At 33.4% G+C, this 26263-nt stretch overlaps 1 protein-coding gene across 1 annotated transcript in view; it reads right to left on the reverse strand.

Moving 5' to 3' along the window:
• The window catches only part of LOC147063852 (putative G protein-coupled receptor Mth-like 1), a 134245-nt gene that overhangs the window by 59770 nt on the left and 48212 nt on the right, over nucleotides 1–26263 (reverse strand). The window contains exon 3 of the mRNA XM_085958943.1: nucleotides 25666–26017. Coding sequence (XP_085815069.1) covers nucleotides 25666–26017 — 352 coding nt within the window. The remainder of the gene's footprint in view (nucleotides 1–25665; nucleotides 26018–26263) is intronic.

A 26263-nucleotide genomic window follows, 5' to 3' on the forward strand; every position in this document is an offset into this window, starting at 1 on the left:
CAGCCATAATCAGTGATATTAAGGGCTCGAAATGGACCGGAACGCACCGGGGCGCCATCACGGTTTGTGAAATCGGTAAAGGCTCCGTCTCGTGGAAAAATAAATCGACCGTCTGAGCTAGTTATGCCATATAACATAAAATATAGGTCACACATTTTTTTTATAAAATACACATACAATTTGATAACTATGTTAATGTCTTCAGAAAATTGTCGAGCGCTCCGGTTCGTAAACTTTTACATTTCGAGCGCTGGATATGATCACAAGTGGCTATCGAGTGCGTGCGGCCTGGCGGTCTTAATTATTGTTAGTGTCCGTCTGTGTCATTTGCGCCGCGCTATTTTGTATCTTAGACATAAAACCTATGTCCATAGATTATAATAATACTATACCAGGCTGCTGACGGGATATATATATATATATATAGGTGATCAGTGAATAATTATGTTTATCCTGGGTGTCTAATAAAAATGGATAAGAGGCGGACATAAAAAAGAATAGTAATACAAAAAATGCTATGAAATTACAACCAATTTAGAACAGCAAAAACCTCACCAAAACGACTTAAATGCGTCTAGTTAAGCTTTCTTCTCTTACCAATATGTAGATATATTTTAATATAATCCTCAGAGACATGGACATTGGACAGTAATGGCAAGCAGTGACGTCACTAGACAAAATGCCGCCCCATATTTTTTATCATTCTTTCATGACTCCAATATCTAAGAAATGTGTTGTATCGATACATTAATAACAAAATATATACCTACCACTAAAACATACAAAATTAAATTTATATGTAAAAAGCGAATAAATATAATATCGGTAATTAAGTGAGACTCCCAAATCACCAGAGTCTGGTCATTATTTGGTTGATATTTCTGAAACATTATGTTTGTACCATTTATCAATTAACAGAGTTATTATTTTCATATCATTTTTACTATGCTATTATTGTACAACGTAAACAAAATAATTCTAGCTATTTCTATATAAGTATCATATTTCTATATATTCAGATAAACAGAACATGACAAAACAGAACTTGACAAAACAGAACAGTGACAAAACAGAACAACGATAAATATAACTATGACCTTTCAGGAAATATATAAATTTAATATTGAAGTTGTCCTATCTCTAGTATGTTGATAGATTTTTAATACCACAGATTTTCACGCCATTAATTGATTATTACGCCATAATAAATCAAATTATATACCTAATTTCTGCATTACTAATCGCTAGAAAGCCTCAATAAACTTAACTCGGTGTTGCCGGCAAGCTTAGGATGGGTTTGGGTCGAAATTTCTCTGGTGTTCTGTTTTGTCGTGTTTTGTTTTGTCCGGTCACCACAGATACGAGCTTCAATTGAAATGTGGTGCTGGGGTCGGCTGCTGAGTCTCGTGAAAGGCCAAAAGAACAAACGATACCATCATCAGTACGGTGATCATATTGTTTTGGTGGGAATAGAGGACATAATGGGTATTTTTAGACATTTTCCTGATTGTTATAAACTTTCATTAAAAAATGAAACATGTAGAAACGGAAAGCTATTTGTTAGCTCTCTATACCATGTGTTTACGCGTGTCCCGAAACTTGTACGTATTCAGTTCTGCAGAAATGTTGTATCGGAAATACATGGCCGTATATTTAAGACCGTCCAACCTCTTTGGGTCGTTTAGTACCGATATAAAATTCATGTCTAAATAAAACACGATTCTTGTCGGTTTACATTTTACAGGAAGCCAGCAGCAAACAATTTTTTAAAAAAGCCGATGTACTGGATTATTTGTTAGATTAAGTTAGGTTAGGTTACGTTTTCATTATTGAATTCATGAATTTTGCCAAAATCAGCTATGAAAATTGAATTAGTGTTCATATTGAATCTACTAAAATTGGAGACCGTATTGTATACGGTCATCTCTTTCCGATAAGAAAGGTCACGACTAGGGAATCCAATCACGAACCAAAATTCTGATCCCGGGATTTAGGGATTACAATTTGACAATCCCGGGACTGGTCCCGGGATTGGCATTTTTTCCATTGTTAATATAAAATTATTATATTTACAAATAACATTGATAAAATCGGTATAAATAAATCTAGTATAATTTATACTATTTAAGACATTTATTGTTAATATTGTATACGTTCAATCTTGGAAATACATAAGTTTAATGGAGTAAATAATATTGTAATATAAATAATAATGTGAATTTAATATGAGATTGCTGTTTCTGATAGTAAAGACTTAATGAATGGGTTAGCGAGATTTAAAATAGTAAAGCAAATCATGGTGAACTTATGGCCTTTCCGCTTCATAAATCTAGTTAGACAGCCAAATATGAAACTGCCGTAAAACGTATGAGATCATGGTGGAATTACTTTGTTAATAGTGCGAAGCATTGTTTTTTTCCAATCTTTCTCATTTTTATTAATTTATGTGAAAAAATATAATGAATCGGCAACTTATGCATGGGTATAAATCAAACTTCATTCTAACTCAATTGATTTCTAATGTAGTTATTTGTTATTAAAAGTATTTTTTTCTTTTTTATATTTTCGTTTTTATCTTATTTTCCATGAAAATTGATAAAAAAAATCAATCCCGAAAGTTTCGGGATTATGTTTATCAATAGCTCGGGATCCCGGGATTGGAATCCCTAGTCACGACGAACTGTGCCACGGTGAGATGAGCTAAAATAAAATAAATCCATTTATGTCATCATAAACCGTAAATATTTTGTGATTCTGACCCCCCTCTCACCGCTGCCTTACATGGACACCTGAGTTATACAAGTACCATAGTAGTATATCACTACTGTTTCAATTGGTAATTTATCGCTCTTTGCCGATAAAGATAAAGTGACTAAATACAAATGCAACACCGTGTATTATTGTCCGTTTCTAGTACTTACACCCGATAAGTATCTCTCTTCCACGATATAACTATTATAACTGAACGGAAATGACTCTAGTTTATGTTAATTAGTACTCCAGAGAGTAGAAGTTAAAAAATTCAGACCTTTTTTAATGGAAGCTTGAATTAATTGTGTATTTTGTCATTGCGAGGCATTGGCGTGCATGTCTGAAAACCTCGTTAAAATAATTATCAATCACATTTTATCACTCTTTAACAAAAACAGTACTTACATAAACTTGTAGGATACCTGTTAAGTAGATATTAATTGTTGAGAAGAGATGTGCGAGGAGCATTCGATGAACGTCAAAGAGGGTGAATATCAAAGAACAGATTAATAATTAATAGAAATGTAAAAGCCATCGCCATCGACCAAAGTTCTGAAGCATGGTAGTTTTTTTTTTTTTAATAACCATGCCCTTGCTTTTTCCTACAACGTGGTTAGGAGGGTTAGTTACATTGTTGTGCAGTAATTATGTTCCTCCATTTATATCTTTAACTTTCTTTATGGCTAGAATTAAATATTTTGTGTCAAGTGTTCTTGTGTTCTTGTGTTGTTTCGATGTTTAGTATTTCGTAAAGTTTTTGGAGGTCAATTTTATGCTTATGCTATCTACATAGAGTTCTGACAGTCCATCACTCATTTTCTAGTATATGGCAGTCGTTGATGACATGGTTGATGACAGGGTAGTTTATGACCTAACCGCCATAAAACTCAAGTAAAAAAACCGCGTCGACTCTTCCCGAAGATTGAAAGCTCGTTACATTAACCGCATTAACGTGACAAATTAAAATGCTTACTAACAATTATTATTGAAAACAGTATATTCTTCAACATGTTTTTAAATTTATCGCATAGTTTTCCACGCTAGAGATATTTAGTCTGTTATACCACACCCAGTAGGGTACCTAAGCTAGTTCCCATTAATTTTGTGTTCCCTGATGAATATCTTCACTGTGCAGGCCTCCGAGGGTTGATGTGGAAGAAATAGGAACGCTATTTATAGGCCTTTCAATATCTAGCGGTGCGAATGATGGAATGCAAGAATCTCAGTAGAGGCATACCTAGGACAATATACCAGAACGCCAACAACCTACACTGCAATTTGTAGTGTTAGTTAAATTAAAACAAATAAATATGACTGATAACTGAGAACCTAAGGTTTAGTGTTCACTATTTATGTCGGATCTCCACAGCCTACCTCCACTCTTCACCACTGGTATACAAAAGATCCTAGCGTAAACAGACTTCAATAATCGAGATTTTAATTATATTTAAAATACCATTAATAAACAGTAGAATTCTAAAAAAATACTGTATTTACTAATGAATTTTCCGAATTAATCGTAATCAGTAGTATGTTCATTCATAATTAATTATTAGTCCAGATGATTAAGGTTTTTCTGTCATATTATGTATAGTAATTGAATCGTATTCATTCAAAAATCAGTCGGATATAAGTGGACAATGTAATAAATAACTCTCTCATATTCTTGCTCTAGGACCTTGAAGCATGTGTCCGTAAACTTATACGTATGCAGTTCGCCGTATCACACTTCACCGTGAAATGTTGTATCTGAAATATATGGCCGAATATTAAAGACCGTCCAACCTCTTCGGTCGTACAGTACTGACATAAAATTCATGTCTAAATAAAACAACGGTTCTTGTCGGTTTACACTTTACAGGAAGCCATCAGCAAACAAATTTTGAAAATAGCCGATGTACTGGATTATTTGTTAGGTGAGGTTAGGTTTTCATTCTCGAATTCATGAATTCTGCCAAAATCAGCTATAAAAATTGAATTAATGTTCATATTGTATCTAATAAAATTGGAGACCGTATAGTAGGTATACGCAGTGGCGAAGGGTGGAGGTAGGCTGTTTAGATCAGCCATAAATAGTGCACACTAAACTTTGTCAGTCATACGTATTTGTTTCCACTGAAATAAGACTTCAATCTACAGACGGTGTTGATTAGTTTTTAAAATTCAATTAAAACCTGCGAAACCAAGCCATAATAAATAATAGTCAAAAAATACTGATATATCTATAAAATATCTAAAATTATGCAATTAAATGATACATAACATTAGATGTTTTATAAAATATAATAATATTGTTATCTGATATAGTTTGGTTTTGGAAGGGTTTAATGAATTTAAAAAAATTAAACAACAATATGGGTAATATGTAATCGCAATCCAACGAAAACCAATAAGTATGAATGAAAAAGTGTGCAAAATTTTGTCGTATCGCCCAAAATATACCAAAATTATCATGGTTTGGTTGGGCAGGTTTTAATTGATTTTTAAAAAAAAACTAACCAATACCATCTATAAATTGTAGTCTAAGTTCAATAAAAACAAATACGTATGACTAACAAAGTGTAATGTGCACGATTTTTAGCGGATCTAAACAGCCTGCCTCCACCCTTCTCTACTGGTATACGTCCATCTCTTTCCGATAAAAAAGCTCACAGCGAACTGTGCCACGGTGAAATGTTATACGTACAATTGACATGACGTAGCCCTTGAAGCAAAGGCTTTTTTTCAACCAACTACTATACTGACTACGTGCTTTTATCTCTATGGTAGGCAGGTAAAGAAGGGTCTCGAAAACATCAATCATTTCTAAAATATATTTGTCAGTATACACCCACAAAAGCACGCCGTTGTTTGAAGAGGAGTGTTGTTATCAACAAATTATAGGAGTGGTTTGCGAAAACTTCTCAGTACAAAACAAATGACATCTGATACTAGCGGTGGAAATTGACACTAGATTAAACCCTGAAAGCTTGGGTTCCCATGCTAATTTTTTTCATCTATTGCTTTCAAACATGCTTCCGTAATTAAATTTGATGTCTCATTTAACGAAATTGAATTTTAGATAGGCATTATAACTCATTATAATATGTATTATGTACTCCCAGTGGGAGTGCGTTTTGTTTAATGATTAAATTAAATTCCTTTATTCATAGTATTCCATCAAAATATCAAAAATGCGTATTTATCATTTTTAATTGAGGCCATTACATACTTACTGTACCACCCTCTTAAATTTAACAACTTCATCTATATAATTAGGTCAGTGGTGGCGAATCTATGGCACACGAGATGGTTTTGCATGGTACGCGAATGTTTTAGCTTGGAGAGAAAAATAGCTATAATAATAATAAATGACAGATCGCATTGTAAAAAATAGCAGCCAAATAGGTACTCTTCAAAGATTAAGCATTACGTTTAATGTAAATATATAATTGCATAGGGTGGTTCTTAGGCTTTATCGCACGTACCTCACCAGGCGGCAGGGGAAGCCGGGCCGCGAACCTCTAATTTGATAGATTTACGAGGGTGGGTCAATAAGTCCTTAGAAAAGCCGATAGGTGGCGCGACTAGTACTGTAAGCGGTTTGTTTTCATGCAACGGCACTACCGATTCAGTATGCTGCGAAGTTTCAATCAGATTGGTCGGGTTATTGTGTGTTTCTCGTACATTTAAAAAAAAATTTGCTTGTGGAAAATGGAAAAATGGAAAATGGAGAAAATTGAGTTTAGAGCTGTTATTAAACATTTTAATATAAAAGGGTTAACAGCAAAGGAAATAAAAAATGAGTTGGATTTAGTTCACGGCATATCTGCTCCTTCACTTGCAACTATTTATAACTGGTTAAATGAATTTAAACGTGGTCGTACATCAACAAAGGATGAACCACGCTCAGGACGTCCTGTAGAGGTGACTACACCAGAAATGATCAATAAAATCCACGATATGGTGTTAAGTGACCGAAGATTAAAGTTGAGTGAGATAATTGAGGTTACAGGGATCTCAAAAGGTAGCGTCATTTCTATTTTACATGACAAATTGGGCATGAAAAAAAATTCTGCAAGATGGGTGCCGCGTTTGCTCACAGTCGACAATAAACGCAATAGGGTGGTGGCCTCTAAAGCCCTGTTGTCGCTCATGCAACGCAATCCGGATGAATTTTTTCGTCGCTTTGTGACTGTAGATGAAACATGGATACACCACTATACTCCCGAGACGAAAGAACAGTCAAAGCAGTGGATTGCGAAAGGCGAACCATGTCCAAAGAAGGCGAAAACCGTAAAATCAGCTGGTAAGGTTATGGCTACTGTATTTTGGGATGCACGTGGAATTATTTTCGTTAAATATTTGGAAAAAGGAAAAACAATAACAGGGGATTATTATGCATCTTTATTGGACCAGCTAAAAAACGAAATTGAAGAAAAACGGCCTCATTTAAACAGGAAAAAAATCCTCTTTCATCAGGACAATGCCCGTGTTCACACATGTTTACGATCAATGGCTAAAATTGAAGAATTGAAGTTCGAATTGGTCGACCACCCACCGTATTCGCCAGATTTAGCCCCCAGTGGCTTTTTCCTTTTCCCAAACTTAAAAAAATGGCTAAGTGGACAACGTTTTTTTTCAAATGAAGAAGTCATCGATCGGACAAATGCTTATTTTGAGGACCTTCCGAAAACTTATTTTTCTGACGGTTTAAAAAAAATTGAGAAACGTCTAACCAAGTGTATTGAGCTCCAAGGAGATTATGTTGAGAAATAAAAAAAAAATACAAAAATAAAAACTGTTTTAATGCTTTTTTCTAAGGAATTATTGACCCACCCTCGTACAATCCTTGAGACCACTGTAGCAAGAGAATGCCTTATCTGATCGGAGCAATTATGATGACAATTTGTGCGTAAAGAACCAAAATAAGTAATACAATAACAATCATTTTATCATTTCTGTCCACAAAAATGGCTGTGCCAGATAAAAAAAAAAATCGTGGAGCTAGTAGTAATTCTGGCAGGCATTTTCAAAATTGGTTTTTTTCGAAATTAATAGTATTCATAAGAAAATATTTTTTCCCATGAAAAACTACCCGGCACGTCATACAGTCGAAAAATAATGTTTGGGAAAAATTGGCACGCGTACGTCAAAAGGTTCGCTAACCTTGTATCAGGTGATAAGAATACAAACGCAATTAAAGTTTTTGCTATTGAAATACTAATATTTCCCCAAATACATTCATTAATGTTTTAATTAATTAAAAGAAAAATAAACTATACAAATTTTACTTAAATGCCACAATTTAATAATGATCGTCATCGGTTTCGCCCATTTAGAATAACATTACCAACACCTCACCATAGAAATAGGTTTGTCCAGTTTTGTATAGATTTGAGATGCATGAGAAATGAACATATTATTTAAATGAAACAATATTTTTACAGCACAAAGATACGACGTAGACGAACGTTTTGTGTATGTTAACTCAACTTCGACAAAAACTGGACATACGATATCTTTGCACTTAGGGATTGCAATACCGGTATTTCAAAACCTTTATTCCAGTATTTATCAATACCGAAATACCAGTTTTAAAAATCCAAAATACCGGAATTTTTGGTATTAAGAAAGCACACTCGTTTACGTTTTTGAAAATGAATTATTAGTTATGTGCTGCCAAAATGCAAATATATTAAGTGAATCCAACAGAGGTGAAAAAATAATAAAACAAATTTCATCAAATATATTTTACAAATTATCATAATATCTACTTATTATTTCGAAATAGACAACATCCGTGACAATAATGTTCAATTATTCTATAATAATTGTTGATGACTGTAAAAGCATTGAATTTAAGAAGCTTTTCCTGCAGCCGGACTTATTTGCACTTGATGAACTTTTGAGGGCTTTAGTTAAAATTATCAATATATTCAAATAATTTTTATTTGTAAAAAAGCACTAGTTCTTCAATTATGATCAATACATATTTTTGAATGTCAACATAAATAATGTAGGTATGTAGGTTTTTGCTATGAAATAATATTTTAAAAAGATTTTAAAAGCTATATTTATTGATAAGCACCTACTTCTGTTTTTTTAATGTTAAGAAATACCGAAAAACCGGTATTGACATTTTCATTCGGTATTGCAATCCCTATTTGCACTAAGCCATCGCAGTATTCTAAAACTTTAGAAAGCAAACAACTTCCCAATCTTAATTAGTCTATTTGTATTAAATTGTGAGTTAAATTAACAAAAACAACGACTACAAGAATTATATAAATATTATAAAGAATATTAGTTTAATATATTGGGTGAGATTGGATCTTGGCACCGCATTTTTTTTATTAATCATTGAATTAAAAATATTAAGCTTCACCAAATTTTGCCTCGAATTGGATCAGAAAACAGATCTGGTTCAACTCAATCGGAAGACATTTCAAAAGCTTTATGATTGAAAAACATGTCCACCATAATCACGCTGAATATAAACAGATGGACTGATTCAATTAATATTCAGATTTTTCAATTAGGTAATAGATAGACAATAAACAGAATCATTCGGTCTAAAGGAAATCGCATTAAAAAATATCTATGGCAAAACGTTATATTATGTACCTACTAGATATCGTCAGGAGTAAAAATAAACCTTTTAAATTGAATTAACTTTATAATAATTATGTATGAGCAAAACAGGTTATGAACAAGAAAAATGATGATTGTTGTAATTAGCTACTTGATTATTTGTTTTTTTTGTATCCAATTTAATGATGCAACAGAGTGGTAAAAAACATCTTATGTGTATACGTAATACACTTAATATATACACACCAGTGACGTGCAGTGAATTTTGCTGGTATGAATTCTATTGGAAAATACACATTTATGTACTTATTTTCTATAATATTATTATTTACCTAGCGTTTTTAACTAATTGAATCTTGGCAGACAACGGATAAAGGAGTATGGTGTGGATTGTTGCGGACAAAGAGGTCCCATATATTTTTTTAATAACGTAATAACTAATTATTAATATAGAATCTTTAGAAGTCAAATTAAATAATGTTTACCATACGATTGTACAATATTATTACATATTACTATAGATAGACTATTTCTTAACTACTAACGGCTAAAATATTAGCAAGTCGTACGTTATAAAAACTAAATAATGGAATGATCCGCGACGTCAGTTAGTAATCAAGGAACTAATTGATACCTCCCTCAATTTAATATACTAAAACCGATAGCCAACATTAATTATAACGCAATTCGATAAGCATTTCATGTAACAACTACTAGTTAAAATCATCATTATTAAATAGGATGCCCGTAGCTTAAAACACAACACTGCTGACCTTTTAATTATCTTTTAATTACAACGTTTAAATAACACGTCAATTACATCTAATGGCCAACTGCTCCACACGCGCCAGTCGCGGTGTTAGCACTAAATGAGTTAATTGGAAAAGCAAACTGGTGCGAATTCAGCGGATACCGGTTCAAGTCTCGTCGGATGTCGTATTTTTTTCTAGTGTGTATATGCATGAGATGTTTTCAAATTATATATGTACATATTACTATATCGATTATTTCTTGGGTCGCCTAGCATCCACAGCATGGCTCCCACAAGGGGAGGGGGGCTGACAGGGCTCTAGCCTGGGGCCCGGGCTCAAGAGGAGCCCGGTGTGGTGGGTCAACTAGATAAGTGAGATAAACACACATCACAGATCGACCCTAATTGTAAAAAAGTCACCTGCGGCGCTAATTTACTTCAAATGCTAATGTTGATTATGGTTTTAAAACATGTAGTTATGCGATGCAATTTTTGATGTGTCGATATTCGACAATTATTTAATAATCCAAGTGGATGTATTAAAAAATACTAAAAAATATTATACTAAATAGGTAGGTACTCTTAATTTTACCTCGAACACCATTTGGAAGATGTTATTGTAGAGCGCCATACTGCCTTTAATCTTAGTGATAGGTAGGGGGGCTACCAAATATTCTGGTCTGGGGGTCAGCATTAGGGTGTGGGGGCCATGATCCACAAGCATCTATGGACAGCACGCCACTGATACACACATAATACTAACAACATTAATTGCTGTTTTTGTTACACTTGCATACATACATATCAATAATTACACAGTGCAAGTAATCTTAAGTATCACATATATACCTATCAGTTAGGTATCAACATATTATTATATTGGTTATCACGGTGGCCGCGCGGCTTAAGCGTTGGACTATCACGCCGTGGGTCCCAGGTTCGAACCTTGGGTCTGGCAAGTACACATTGTTTTTCAATTTGTGTGTGAGTCAGGGTATGGACCTAATAGGTTGAGCAAGTGGCTGACATCCATTTCTCGTCAAAAACAAAATCTGTTAACACAAACCTCCACTCTGTGGAGGCCCATATGATCCTATTAGGATCGGACATGGTCGGAAAAAAAATATTATGTACCTACCTAACCAATGAAACCTAGTGTCTTGAAAAATCTGAAATCGTATGCTTAATTAATGCAATCAGCAGAAATATCTTGTGTATCACTTTTCATCTTCTATTCCTAATTGTTTTATTTACAAATCGCGCTCTCTATAGGTATTAAAAATGCACGCGGCTTCATTTTGTATGTACATATATTTACCACACTAGAAATACGCAGTACATCGTATATTATATATTATTTTATTGGTGAAGTATACTGAGCTTCGAAAACAGATGTTTGCGATGGATACTGGTTGTGGGGTGGTATGACTGTAGGAGCAACGAGGAGATAATAGAACGCACAAAGCAGCCTCTCATCACGTTGAGAGTGACGAGGCGACGTTGGACCTGGCTCGGCCACATGCTTCGGATTCCAGAAGAGAACTTCAACCTGGCTTGCCTGTTCTTCAAGCCAACCGGATTCCGGCGTCATGGAAGGCCGCTAAATACTATCTATAGAGTGTATACGGCGGCAATACGGGATACTGGTTTGACCTGGAACGAAGCAAGAAGACTGGCGAGCGATAGGAATTCTTGGAGGCGCCTCGTGGTGTCCATATGCTCCAACTAAGGGGCGGATATGGCCGAAGATTATGTAAAAATATTATGAAACAAAAAGTGTACCTTGACCGAAAATACTGAACTTGTTAATATTGTAATAATTCAAGTATCTAGATATTAATATATACCTGCTTATACCTAGAGTTGGGTATTTCCCGAGAAAATCTCAATCTCGAGATTCGGGATTTCCAGAAAAGAATTCTCGAGATATCGGGAAATTTGATTTCGAAGAGCGCTGATGAGTAGGTATTAAAATGACCAATAGTTAAAATTTGTCGCTATTAGTATGTCACACCGTAGCATATTGGATAAATGCGACGATTGGGGCGTTTACCCGTGGAGATGCAGGGTTCGATTCCCGGCCGGCTGGCTTACTTTTTTCAAAAAGATTTTTTCTATTGGTGATAATATACTCTCTCAGAAAGTGTTTTTCTAAATTATATAATGTTAAAAAAAACCTGTAAAAATCCTAAAATCAGTCTAAAAACAGACAAATTCCAAAACAATATGATTTTGAGATATGCTTTTGAGACACAAATTTCTCTGATGTTGCAAAAATTGCGCTCATTTTGAGTCGACGTTGGCTTAATTATGTTAAATGCCCCTATCAGTCTTTGAAATTTTTGTGTTTTCTATCCACTTTTTTGATAATAAAGAAATCCCGAATCTCGAGAAAAGATTCTCGAGATCTGGGATTTCCCGAAATGTTAAAAATTGCAATTCTCGAGATTTGGGATGGAAAATCTCGAGAATTCCCGAAACCCAACTCTACTTATACCTACTACTTTAGAAGTATGTACGTTTTTTTTTCAACGTCTTTCAAATTATTGTATAGGTATTGTTGACAAAAGAATTCAACAAAATTACGGTGATTTCAATACATTATGCCTCTTGTCATAACATAACATGATAATGTTACGGAAAATTTCCGAAAAAATTCTAAAGAAAATATAATATCTAATAAGATAATGATAAAGCTCTTTCTAAAAGAAGGTAACAAACCACTGACAAGTAAAGCTAATTATGTTAACTATTCACAATGATGTGATTACAGATTACAGACGACTGTAATGTGGGTATTACACCTCTCACGTTGATTACTCACATGATTATTTCGGGTAAAGTCAGTTTCACCCGTGGATTCCCGTCGTTCAAACATTTAACCCAGTTTTATAAAAACAAAAATCGATTCCCACCCAATTGTATCTCATATAGGACGCATGTGTTTTTGAAGTTATACGTCTTCTTTTGGGGCGTTTGGTAGAGAGTGTAATTGAGAGCTGCGCGCGCACACCGTTAGTGCCCGACAGTATGAAGTTAGCTGCGAATCAGTCAGCTATATACAAACGCAAGTTTGATAGTAGAATTGTTCCGTTGCCTAGGCAACGAATTTATTATTGTCCGCCATTTGCAATTTCTTACTTAAACAAACGATTAAACGCCAGTGACAGTTGTTACTTTAAAAATAAAAACGACGAGAAAAACATAAGTATAGGTTTATACAGAAGAATAAAACTAAATAATATTAAATTACGAATAGTAAGTAATATATTGTACCTACTTTCAATGCATCAGTGGCTTGAATAATTTGCAAGTGGCTGACATCAATTTCTTGTAAAAAACAAGATTTGTTAATACAAACCTCTGCTCTGTGGAGGCCCATATGATCCTATTAGGATCGGACATGGTCGAAAGAAAAAAAATATAAGTTAAAGTGTATTATTTGAAGTAAACCAACGGCGCTCCAATAAGCGGCCCTTTTTCTTGAGTGTGTAATTTAACAAGATAATTAAGAGCTAGTCGGAGAATCTACATTATCACAAGTTGATAATGAAAGAAGTACACACACACCGATTTTTTTTCTATTTTGGTATCAGTGCATTTGGAGTGGATCATACCGAGTCTTATTCTCCTCTCTTCTTGGTCGTTCCTTCACAACTTAGGATCGTTACCACCTTTAATATCAGTCATCTTCTGAGCAACTAAAACTCTTCTCCCCTCTCGATCCTCTGCTTCATTCAGCGTATGGTGAAGGCTATACCCAACAAGCTCCTTATTTTAGTCGCTCCAGCGCGCCGACGCTCTTTCTTTGCTTCGCCATCCCTGGAGACTACTGAAAACCACCAGTCTCTCCAGGTTATCTGGTCCGCACCAAATAATATATTCAAGAAACTGTATAATAATATGTAGATATGTAGATATCAGACATATTGTTGAGACTCGTTCCTTTAATATATTATATTGTGTGTCGTTCATCTTTTGTCAATAATTCAGAAATCAATATTACATGATGACATAAAATATTTTAATACTCTCTTCTTGGTCGTGCACTCATGGCTGCTCTTCCGCGCGCCGACGCTCTTTCTCTGCTTCGCCTTCCCTGGAGGCTACCCAAAACTACCAGTCTCTCCAGGTTTTCCGGTCCGCGCCTGACAATATGTCCAAAAAACTGCAGAATTCTTCTCAGATATATCGTCGAGAGCCGTTCCTTTATCTTCAGTCTCTGGATGATTGACTGGTTCGTCCTGTGCTCTGTCCAAGAAATGCGAAGCATTCGGCACCAACACCACATCTCAAAGGCATCAATTGCCTTCCGTTCTCTTGCCTTCAGGGTCCACGACTCGACTCCGTATAGGAATATCGAGAACACTAATGTTTGCACAAGCATCATTTTTGTGGCAATCGAAATTCCCCGATCCTTCCATATAATAGTGGTAAGGCGTGTCATCGCACTTTTTGCAATCTGTGTGCGCCTTCTTACACTATACATTAGAAGAGTATTTTTATACACGTCGTTATTATACTAATGAGAATAAAGCCATTTCTACCAACTCAGATGTCAGCAGTTTTAGCATTATAAATAAAAAAAAAAAATCAGTTTTAATAGATAATCTATAGAGTGTGTGGGGTCCTAATCTTTATATTTAAGTCTCACCGTTGTATTTTATTACAAAATTAGTCTTAATCGTATGTGTATTGTTCAGCAATTTGCAGATTCTGATTTTACCAATATATGAAGAACAAATCAGGTGAAGACCCATTTAAGATTAAGAGGACAGAATATTTTGTCTTAGTAATTAAATACGATATATTATCATAATTTATTGGATCATGTAATAGTTATATTTTTACTTGGTAACTAATTTGAAATTGCTCACCAGAAAAATGTTATAATTCACGCAATTACTTTTAATAGAAAGATAGCACAATAGATTATAATAAAGTTTTTAAACACTACCGGAATTACGCCGTGAAATATCATCAACGTGTTTTATTAATTACCCGTAAGACTTTTATTTGTCGACAAGATGGCGCCAAAGGTGCAGCATTTAACAAAATGACATAATATTATGGTCATAAATTACTTTAAACAAATGAAGTCATTATGGAACCATCACCATGTAACAAATACCAATCATATTATTTGGGTATATTCGGACAGCAATTTACCACCCAGACACTATCTAATAAAAAACATTTAAGGGGGAGAGGCATACCAAAAGAGGCACCTAGCGGAAAAATACGAATCTTTGAGACATTTTTTTGATAATTTACAATTTCAGCTGTATTAATTAATAAATATGTATCCGAAAACATTAAAAAGATTTTTTTTAGTTAAAGATAAACTTACAATTGTAAAAAATGTAATAAAATGTGAATTTGTCACAGGACCACATTTTATTATCACATTATATTTTATGGTCATATTTATTATTAAAATTTAGTTTATTAAGTTTTCAATTTTTCGTCGTTTAGATTTTTGACTAATTCATCGTTTTAATATTTTTTTATATTTATTTTAAAAAACATCGATTTTTATAAAAATATAAATGTCTTTGAAAAAAAAGTGTTTTCTTCACCCGATTGAAAATCCGTTCTTATACTAGTGTTCGCTACTCGACAAAGGTTGGGAACCTATAAAAATTTGGTTTTTGTTCAACCACCATCTTCAATAAATTATACTTGTAAACTCAAAATAATAATAATAATAATTCCACTCTATTTGAATATAAAATAAATGTAATAATATATAATAATAATATTATTGTAAAGTAATAATTTGACGTTGCGATAAAAGTGAAAAGCTTTTTTCGATGACGACTTATTCCATCTGGCGATAGATGGTGTTAGTACGATTAAATTATCAAAAAATTAAATAAAAAATCTGTAATTATTTATTATGTAATAATATGTAACTACTAATGCTACAAACTGCTAAAAACAATTAATATTACGAAGGATCTTAACTAGCGGTATATATTGGGAGAAGTATGCCATTGTCTGGTTGTGTAATATATTTTTTTATCAAACATGCCTAGCGGGAAAATACTAACATAATAAATGTTTAGTAAGTTACTAAAAAACAACATCAACTACTAAGAACATTAAAAAGGAAAATACTTAAATATTTTTTAAAGTAAAAGATAATTATGTATTATAAAAAAACGCTATACCTACAATGTGTACTAATTTTATTATACTGTAAGTATTATTTTATAAAATGTATAAATTATATTTTTGAATAATTCTTAGTATAGTATTACCTCATGGCCCCCACAAAGGGGGGCTGATAGGGCTCTAGCCTGGGGGCCCGGGTACAGGAGGGGCCCGGCTAGGTGAATCGACCATATAAGTGAGATAAATCCTAATATTAATATTAATTTCTTTAATAGTAAAAAAAAAGTCGCGCTATTTTCTTTCAATAATATTATTTAAAGTTATGTGGTTGTACGATACAATTTTTAATTGTGTAACAATACTCGACATCTCCATAATTCGTATGGACGTATTAAAATATACAATAAAACACTAAATATACATATTATTTTTACCGCGTACATACTGCCTTTATTCTTACCGATAGGTAGGGGGGACCGCCAAAGATCCTAGCCTGGGGGCCCGCTTCACGATGTGGGGCCCATGATGTATCTATATAATGTACCTATATAAACTTGAAATCCTTTTTATTTATATCACTTTCAACTATATTAGATATAATATTTAAATAAATGTAATTGTGTATAATTAACTGTTACCTATCAAATATTTCGTGCTAGCTACTAGAATTCGACGTATTTATGTGAGAACTATTGTCAAAATGAACAATGGTTTAGTGTGCCATCGACGTGGTTGTTATACAAAAGAAATATATAGGTATTACATTAGTCCCACAAAAACAATGTTTCCTGGTTTCACTGTATTACACAAACAAACAAAATTTTAATAATATTTATGTTTAGTAGTCAGCAGTCGAGTATGTACATAATAATGTGTAGTCATTTAAAATATATGTGAATACCGGATAGCATTCTCTATCTATAGTTTGATAAAGTATCTGCCAATCGATATAATTTCCATTTCGACTGCTTAATTTGCAAACCGGCTAACTCCATTTGGGTAAATTGTTCAGGAAGGGAAAAAAATAACTATCGAGCGGAATTTAACATTTCCAACAATACACTTTACAAAAATAAGCTACGCTACGAATTAATACACTATTTTAGCTTCCCTTTTATATAATATAAAGAAATTGTATATAAAGAGCGGAGTTGTTCCATTTAGAATATTGAAAATTTGGCATGAGCAGTTAACTGTTTTGTGTAAAGAACGATAACGCATTTATTTATAGGTTTAAGGGGGGACATGCTCGTCGAAGGTCAAAATTGAGTTTTTATTGTATTTTCAAACCATGATCCTGGACACTCCTTAAACGTTGTAGATAATCTATTTATATAATTTTGAAGCCTTATTATCCTTTATAGTTATTTTAAACATTTGATGACTGCATAAAGTATTTTTGTTACATAAAATAGTATTCTTTTAAACCTCTCGCTCTAATGTTTTAGAATATAGTCATATTTCGGTACATAACTGTGCAGTGGTGTTAAGATTTTTTACATTTATTCATTTTTAAACGCATTTATAAAACCATTAGTATAATTTATTACGAGATAATTTTTGTAAAATATTCACGATAAAAAATTATATTGATAATCTCTGTGATCCCAAATTTGACAAGAATTAGGCATTTTATTATTCAAAAAATCGGCAAGATTAACACATTTGAAGACAATTCTAAAGATATTTATTATAAGCTATGTCTTTGACCATTCAAGTGTGATAAACATCTTATGAATAATGATTGCTTTATAATAATTATTGACCTAAGAATAAGGTAGTGTTTTTTTGAAATACGCCATTTCTTTTGTCATTCCCTAATGGTTAAGCTACAACATACGGCCGTAGCCATAAATTGACAAACTATAATTAAAGTAGGGAGTAAAATTATGTTAACGCGCGTGTTTGAACATGTACTTAACCGAATTTTTTTTTATTTTTTTTTAAACGGTACATGTTCAAACACGCGCGTCAATATCATTTTACTTCCTACTTCAATTATAGTTTATCAATTTATGGCTACGGCCGTATGTTGTAGCTTAACCACTGGGGAATGACAAAAGAAATGGCGTATTTCAAAAAAACACTACCTTATTCTTAGGTCAATAATTATTATAAAGCAAGCATTATTCATAAGATGTTTATCACACTTGAATGGTCAAAGACATAGCTTATAATAAATATCTTTAAAATTGTCTTCAAATGTGTTAATCTTGCCGATTTTTTGAATAATAAAATGCCTAATTCTGGTCAAATTTGGGATCACAGAGATTATCAATATAATTTTTTATCGTGAATATTTTACAAAAATTATCTCGTAATAAATTATACTAATGGTTTTATAAATGCATTTAAAAATGAATAAATGTAAAAAATCTTAACACCACTGCACAGTTATGTACCGAAATATGACTATATTCTAAAACATTAGAGCGAGAGGTTTAAAAGAATACTATTTTATGTAACAAAAATACTTTATGCAGTCATCAAATGTTTAAAATAATTATAAAGGATAATAAGGCTTCAAAATTATATAAATAGATTATCTACAACGTTTAAGGAGTGTCCAGGATCATGGTTTGAAAATACAATAAGAACTCAATTTTGACCTTCGACGAGCATGTCCCCCCTTAAGGTTCAAATAGACTATATGACGATCGGGCACATATATGCTAAGAGCGTTTTAGTGTCTATGATCAAATCTATGCCATTCCGACATTTATACATACATATTGTATGACAGCTATGATATCGTATTTACACTCTGTGACAGCCTGTGACACACTAGGACGCCAACATAAGAAACGGGTTTTTCGACATATATATGACCGATCGGCATAGAGTGTATTTGAAGCATTAGGAGTTTGTGTGAGCATAGACAACATGCTTTATAACAAAATGCCATCAAAATTTCATTTTTGGTCAAAAGTGCAATTAGCTGGTTTGTAGATTAAGCAGTCGATTCGTTAAAAATACTGCATGCAATTCACTATGGATAACAATCACATTTCAAAATAAATATACTGCCTAAAGCGCAACAGGAAATAATATGATAATTAAAAAAACAACTTTTAAAAAAAATTGCATATCTATAAATATTTGGGATTCGATAGTTAGTAGATTAAGATTACGATACGTAAATTTTAAATGTAAACCGGTCATTAATCCATCGTAAATACGTCTTAGTCATAGATGGGGACTGTTTCTTTGGCTGTAGGTATAGCTATGTCAAAATACACTCGACAATAAATAATTGTAAAGTTATGAAAAAGCTTTCTATAGATTCCTATTATATTGGTAAAACGTGGAATTACAACCAACGCTCACACCTTCAGAGACGGATACTCAGGCTGGTGTACGATGGATTGGGTGGATAGCTAACAACCGTTCTCGTAAAAATGTATATTAATATAATCTCCTCTAGAAGTCAATGTGTTCCGCCACGATAGTAATTTACCTTATTTGTATGTACAAACAAAATTCAACTAGCTAAATTGAACGTGCAAATGACATAATATGGCATTTCATAATTATTGATACGAGTAATGATATTGAATTATATGGTGATTTAATTTGGATAATATGTCTAATAAGTTAGAAATTAAGGTAGCAATATAAAACTGGCCCACGATGGCCGGGCGGCTTACCTGTCGGCCTATAATGTCGTAGGTCCCAGGCTTGAATTATGGGTCTGGCAAATACACATATCGTTTTTCAGTTTGCGTTTGACTGTTTGAATATGGACTTCATAGGTTGAGCAAGTGGCTAACATCCATTTCTCGTAAAAAACAAAATTCTGTTAATACAAACCTCCAAAAAGGAGTCAAATTTTTATACATTGTTTTGTGAGAACAATATAAATATTGAAGAGCCATTAAAAATTGTTTAGCGTAATAAATACCTAAGTCATTCAATCAAAAAATAATCAGCTACGAAATTTGGTTATCACTACTTAAACATTGTTTGTTGCATATTGCATCTGATTAAAAACGCTATTTGGCAACGCTGCAATAATGCAGTTAAGGGCCAAGGCACACTAAGGTGGAGTCTCAGCCTACTACGGGCATCTAGCGACCGAATACCATGGGTGCAATTAAATAAAAAAAAATGATAATTTACGCTTTAAAAAGTTTTTAAAACTTATTGGACTCATGGTAAGAAAATAAATAATGTACGTCTGTGGCACTGACAACTTTCTCATGCTAGACATGCATGCATTTAGACTGTTTTAATTCATACGACCATCTGAGCTAGATATGTATGTAATGAAAAAATATAAACACAATATATTTGTTCATAATATACATAATATTCGATAAATATGTTAATATTTTCTAAAAATTATCGAGCGCTCCGGTTCGTATAAGTTTTCTTTTCGGGCGCTGAACTACATACTTTGTATGTTTCTCATATTTAAATTGGATCGCCGTGATCGCCCTATAATATAGATCAATAATGGCGAACATATGGCACGTGAAATGATTTTGCATGGCACGCGTTTGAAGAAAAAAAATACATATAATAAATGACAGATCGCATTGTATAAAATATAGCAGGCAAATACTCTTCAAGAATTAGTATTACGTTTAATGTAAATATATAATTACATAGGTCGGTCTTTAGGCATTATGCGTTACATATAATATTACTGCACTAACCTCATCAGGCGACGGGGGATGCCGCGCAACGAACCTCTAATTTTGATCGATTTACAATGCTTGAGACCACTGTAGCGAGAGTATGCCTCATCTGATCGAAGAAATTCTGATGTCAATTTGTACGTAAAAAAACAAACTAATTAATATATTAATATATTAATTAACAAACAATCTCATTTCTACCCACATAAAATGACTGCACCAAATAAGAAACAAAAACTAGTAGTAGTAATTCTGGCAGATAGTTTCAAAATTGGTGGACCAAAATGTATGGCATAATTGAAAAAAGTGATAAAGCTATAATATGTATGCTATGTTCTGTGAGTGGTATCTAGAACATGATCATTTTTAATAGAATCTTTAAAAACTTTTTCTCCGTGAAAAACTGCACGTCATACAGTCAAAAAACATTATGTGGGAAATTTTGGCACGCATATGTAAAAAGGTTCGCCAACCCTGTTATAGATGGCCAGGTAAACGTAAATTTAGTAAAGTAGTAAGTAACGAGTAGTGGAAATAAACCCACGACAAATTTAAAACATTAGTAACATTTGCAAAATATGGGTTGTCAAGATATTGAATCATAACAATTATTATTCTGACAATGTGTAAATTAATAAAAACAAAGCTTACGTGACATAATAGTAAGTATGTAGGTTTAAGATTTATAAGAATGTGATGTATGTATGTATTCCTTTCGCTTGTCGTCTCAGTGGTACTCAACTATAAAATTGCACAGCATCCAACGTGTTAGCCAGCCGATAAAAATTTACGAGGATTACCGCGTTATTTGAATTTTGACCGATTACGTAGAGACAACTACTATTGCTTCACAAAAAAAAAAAACATTATAATGGTTTGGCCTAAAAAAAAAAAGATTTTCGGAAAGAAATCGAGCTGAAGATGTAGCAAATCATTTTTTTGAAAAGATTATCCAGTGTTCCGAAATATCTTAAGTGTCTGATTATGCAAAATATTATAATGTTGACATACAAACATTTGTTTATTATTCCACAGTGTTTTATGGCTGTTTAAGTCTATATAAACCAATCCTGCGCATCTATTCTATACACAAGACTGCTATCTGCAGGTATCGAGGGTAGTTTTTCATGTTTGTATCGAAGTATTATAATTTTATTGTTAGAATAAGTTAGCCGTCAAAACTGTCTATCTCACTCTAAAATTTAGTGCACCCAAGAGAGGTGCTGTTAAAACTTAGCACTTATTGTAACAATTATAACTAACTTATTGTAATTGTTACAATAAGTGCTAATACTTCGATATAAAACTACCCTCGATAGCTGCGGACAGTGGGCGATGGCAGTCTTGTGTATACTGTATGGAATAGATGCGCTGAAAACGGTTACGTCCAACTAGTGAAAGGTGTAATTATAATGTGCCTAATACCCCGTTTACACGTGCATGGATTTACTGTTGAAAGTAAGTATTATCGCGCCCATAACAATAAAATGTATGGGTAAACATGTATTATCCTGCAGTTGCAAGCTTGCATGCATGAATCAAAAAAGTTTGAAAGCTTCTGAATTTTCGTGCGACAGTAGAGATTTTTTCGATCTGCGCCTGCGCAGTAGAACGAAAGTGGCAAACCTGCCGGCAAAAAAACGAACTATACTGATTTTGAGGTTAACCGATTTTCACTACCAGACAAATAGTACCATAAAATAACAACATCGCGTCTCGCTTACTCTTGAAGAATCTCTTGGAGAGACAGTCAGCACTATCACGTGTAAACAATTATTGTCACGATAGTTGAAAATACGCACTATTGCTGCCAGTAAATCCATGCACGTGTACAGGCGCTATAACTCCAGTTAAATCAATAACATCGAACAATAATTATATTAAACGACTTTTATTTCTTACCCCTTTGTATAATTAAAATAATTTCTATTTCAGACAAAATTTTAAAATGTCATTTTTTATTGAATACATATTATATAGTTTGGAACAGCCTCAGAAACATACATATTATTAAAAAAAATTAACATTCCTAATATAATTTAGTTTTATTAAGAAATAATTTAATTAAACATTATAACCGGGTATTTAGGTTATTGAGACATCCTGAAGCTATCCAGAGGGACGCACGTTTTTTTTTTAGATTTTTTTTTATAATTTTATGTACCTACCTACCTATGTTTTTGACTTATGCATATTCGTTATTGAATAAAAAAAATATTTAATTAACTATTTTTTTTATTCAACGAATAATTCACAAGTTTTAAGAATGTGACATACACATAATTTTGGAAAGTACCTAAGTCAGAGAGTATAGTAAGAGCCAATAGTGGTCTATGCGCGGCGGGCGCGATACCCGAGAGATGCAAGTTCGATTCCTGCGGGGTATCTAACTTTTTTCAAAAAGATTTTTTCTATTTAATACATTTTCTCAGAAGGGTTTTCAAAATTATGTATATGTTCAACAAAATTTAATTAAATTACCATTAAGACGTATCACTTTGATAAAATAACAAATAATGGTTCCCATTATTGACGGAATTTTAAAAATTCTCAAATGCAAGTATTTATTAGGAAATATCGCCGTGTGTAGTAAAAACAATAGAAGGATAGTTTGTACCCAAGTTTGAACCATATTCAGTAGGTCCAAGGTTTCTCATTGACTTTTATGCACTTACATAATTTATGTATGTATGTTTTTTACAGTGATTCGAATTACGTATGTAAGTATATATTATTTTTGTTGATTTAAAATAATAATTATTTTGCAAGAATATATCTATTATTATATATTTTGGGAATCACTACGAATCTGCTATACCTACTGAAAAAAAACCCGAAAAATATAACCGTTAGCAATAAGAAACGTGTTTACACATCAGCCAATGAAAATAATTGAATAGCCGTATTATACATATCACACGCCGAATGAAAGTTTTAAGGTGTGTTCCGGACAAATATGAGAAAAAACATTGTTATATAATTTCTTACGATGGTAAAATTCCTTAGCATGTTGCTATATCAGTGTTTCCCAAAATTACGTCATTCCAGTACCTCTCCCAAGATATCTTACCTTTTGCGGTCAGCCAACTGTTAAGCTCAAATTACATTGGCAGATTGCGTCTGGCCCGATCGTCTGCCACGACTGTCAAACTCTATTCTCTATGGTTTTCAAGGATCGTGAGCGATCGGGATGAAAGTGGAAAATTTTCTATTATTCCGTCGTGCGATCCATTCATTAGCAAGCGAAGATTGCCGAAAGCGTACGAAATAGCCGAGCTGCAAAAAGCGCTGAGGTCCTCGTCGAATTAATACACGCCAGTTGAAATATAGCCATACTCACTACAATTAGTCTTAATCGATTGGCTTGGAAATTCAAGCTCGCCCAGTTATTCATGATGTAAATTAACAATAAGTATACAAAACTTTCTATAAAAAATGTCAAATGGCCGCGTAAATTTCAGCAGACGCTCGCTAAGTTTGACAGCTCAGTTTTTTGACGTAAAATTGCGCGGGAATACGTTTAGTGTAGCCACCAATCTAAGAAATATCTAGTTTTCGGTCAACCTATATTTTTAATAATAGCAACACTATGTTTATTTAAACCAATCAAAAGCAAGGACCAATACGATTGAATCGTTGCTTGTAATTGCAAATAGTGTTAAAACGTTGGCCACGACGGTTGTTGGATCGGGTTGGGTCTGCGCGTTTACCAATGTAATTAAGCTTTTATACCCTTCGAAATCAGGTTTACCTACTTATCGAAGTATTTAATTTATCTTTTTGGCTTATGTGGAGTCATCAACAATATCATTTTTCTTCATATTACGTTACGAAATTATACTTTGCACCAACTCATAGTACGAAAATATCGAAATTTCCGTACTTTTTGCGTATTTTTTTCGATAAGTATTCAAAATTATAGTATTTTGGGCGTACATACCTGTTTTATATCGTACTTAGTTGACATGTAAAAATTATATTACAAATACTATAATTATAGTGCGGTTGGCAAAACTGACCGGAACTGAAATATTTTTACTGAAAAATATTCAACCGCGTACGCCGTACACATACAACTCTTTCTCATATCCTCGTTGGTATGACACAGTTTGGAAATACTCACCAGTAGAGGTGGGAAAACTAATCGATTTTGAAGATTAAGTATACTTACAACCAGTATAAAAAAATACTTAGTATCGAAACTTGTTCCAAAATACTTACTAGTATTTGAAATATCGCCTTCAATAGAATCGCTAAAAATACACTGAGCTCGGCCTTTCGAAATGTTCCATTTATTATAAAATTTAAAACACATTTTAAATTTATGAGTAGTTTTTATTTTAGGTTATAATATTCTTGTTAACATGAAATTAATATACAATGATTTTTTTTTATTTTAAACATGTTTTGAGCCGTCATAACAAGCCTGAGCCGTCACCTCACCACATTCTCGAGGAAATGTGCTGCTACAAAAAAATTATGACCAATTGTTCATACATAAGATTATGTCATTTAACTAATAAATTAAAATATACCTGTATTCAAGTGCTATCTCGCTCGCTTGCATTTAATGTCAATAGTATTGAAAGTCTACCAACTAGCGAGCGACTTGTTATGATATCACCGCATGAGTTCGAACAATTTTTGTGGAACAAGTTTATTGGGCCACACGTAGATACTGAGTATGGGTAGTGTCATCCGAGACTTGAGTACACAAACTGGTGACAGTATTTCCAATTCACCTCTGCTCACCAGAACTTAACCCAAAACATCATTGGTATAATATATATAATAATAACTTCATTTTTACTCAACAAGTAGATATTTACTTACCAAATCCGACACACCATGGTCCATTGACTCCTATGGGTGACTGCGCAATAGCTGCAGCAACGTGGGCCACGGCAAGACAAGTCACGTGAGCCAGAGCTGGTCTGGCGCCACGCCTTTCTTCGAGGTCTCCTCCAAAAGCTATGCAGAACGCCGCGCAAAACAGCGGCACTGCAGACGCCGCCAAGAGGATGACGTACGAAGAGGCTCGTGTCTTCGCTTCTTTGTGGGTCTTGTCGGATTTGACACTGAAGCATCGAAGGAGAAGAGGATTCAAGCGGTGAGTGGAGTTGCTCCATCCGAAATCACCGCAGTGGTCGTCGGGTGGAGCGGTTGAACCATCAGAATTGTTTAACTAAAACGATAAAACAAAATTTTAAGGATACGGTTCGCCATTTTGATTTTAAGTTGATAAATTTCGATGTGATACCCTGCAACGTTTCCCAAACTTTCGACATCTGTGTACCCCTTCTATTATTTTCGTAGCACTGAGTACCCCTCGTCAAAAAATGCATATACTTTAATATCAATCAAATTCCTTTTTTAGTATATACATAAACAAAATAGTACCTAGTAATAAACGAAAAATAAAATTCATTCA

The sequence above is a fragment of the Rhyacophila brunnea genome, unplaced genomic scaffold, assembly GCF_057557595.1.
Source record: "Rhyacophila brunnea isolate RB1 unplaced genomic scaffold, BYU_Rbru_1.0 scaffold_8, whole genome shotgun sequence".
NCBI lineage: Eukaryota > Metazoa > Arthropoda > Insecta > Trichoptera > Rhyacophilidae > Rhyacophila > Rhyacophila brunnea.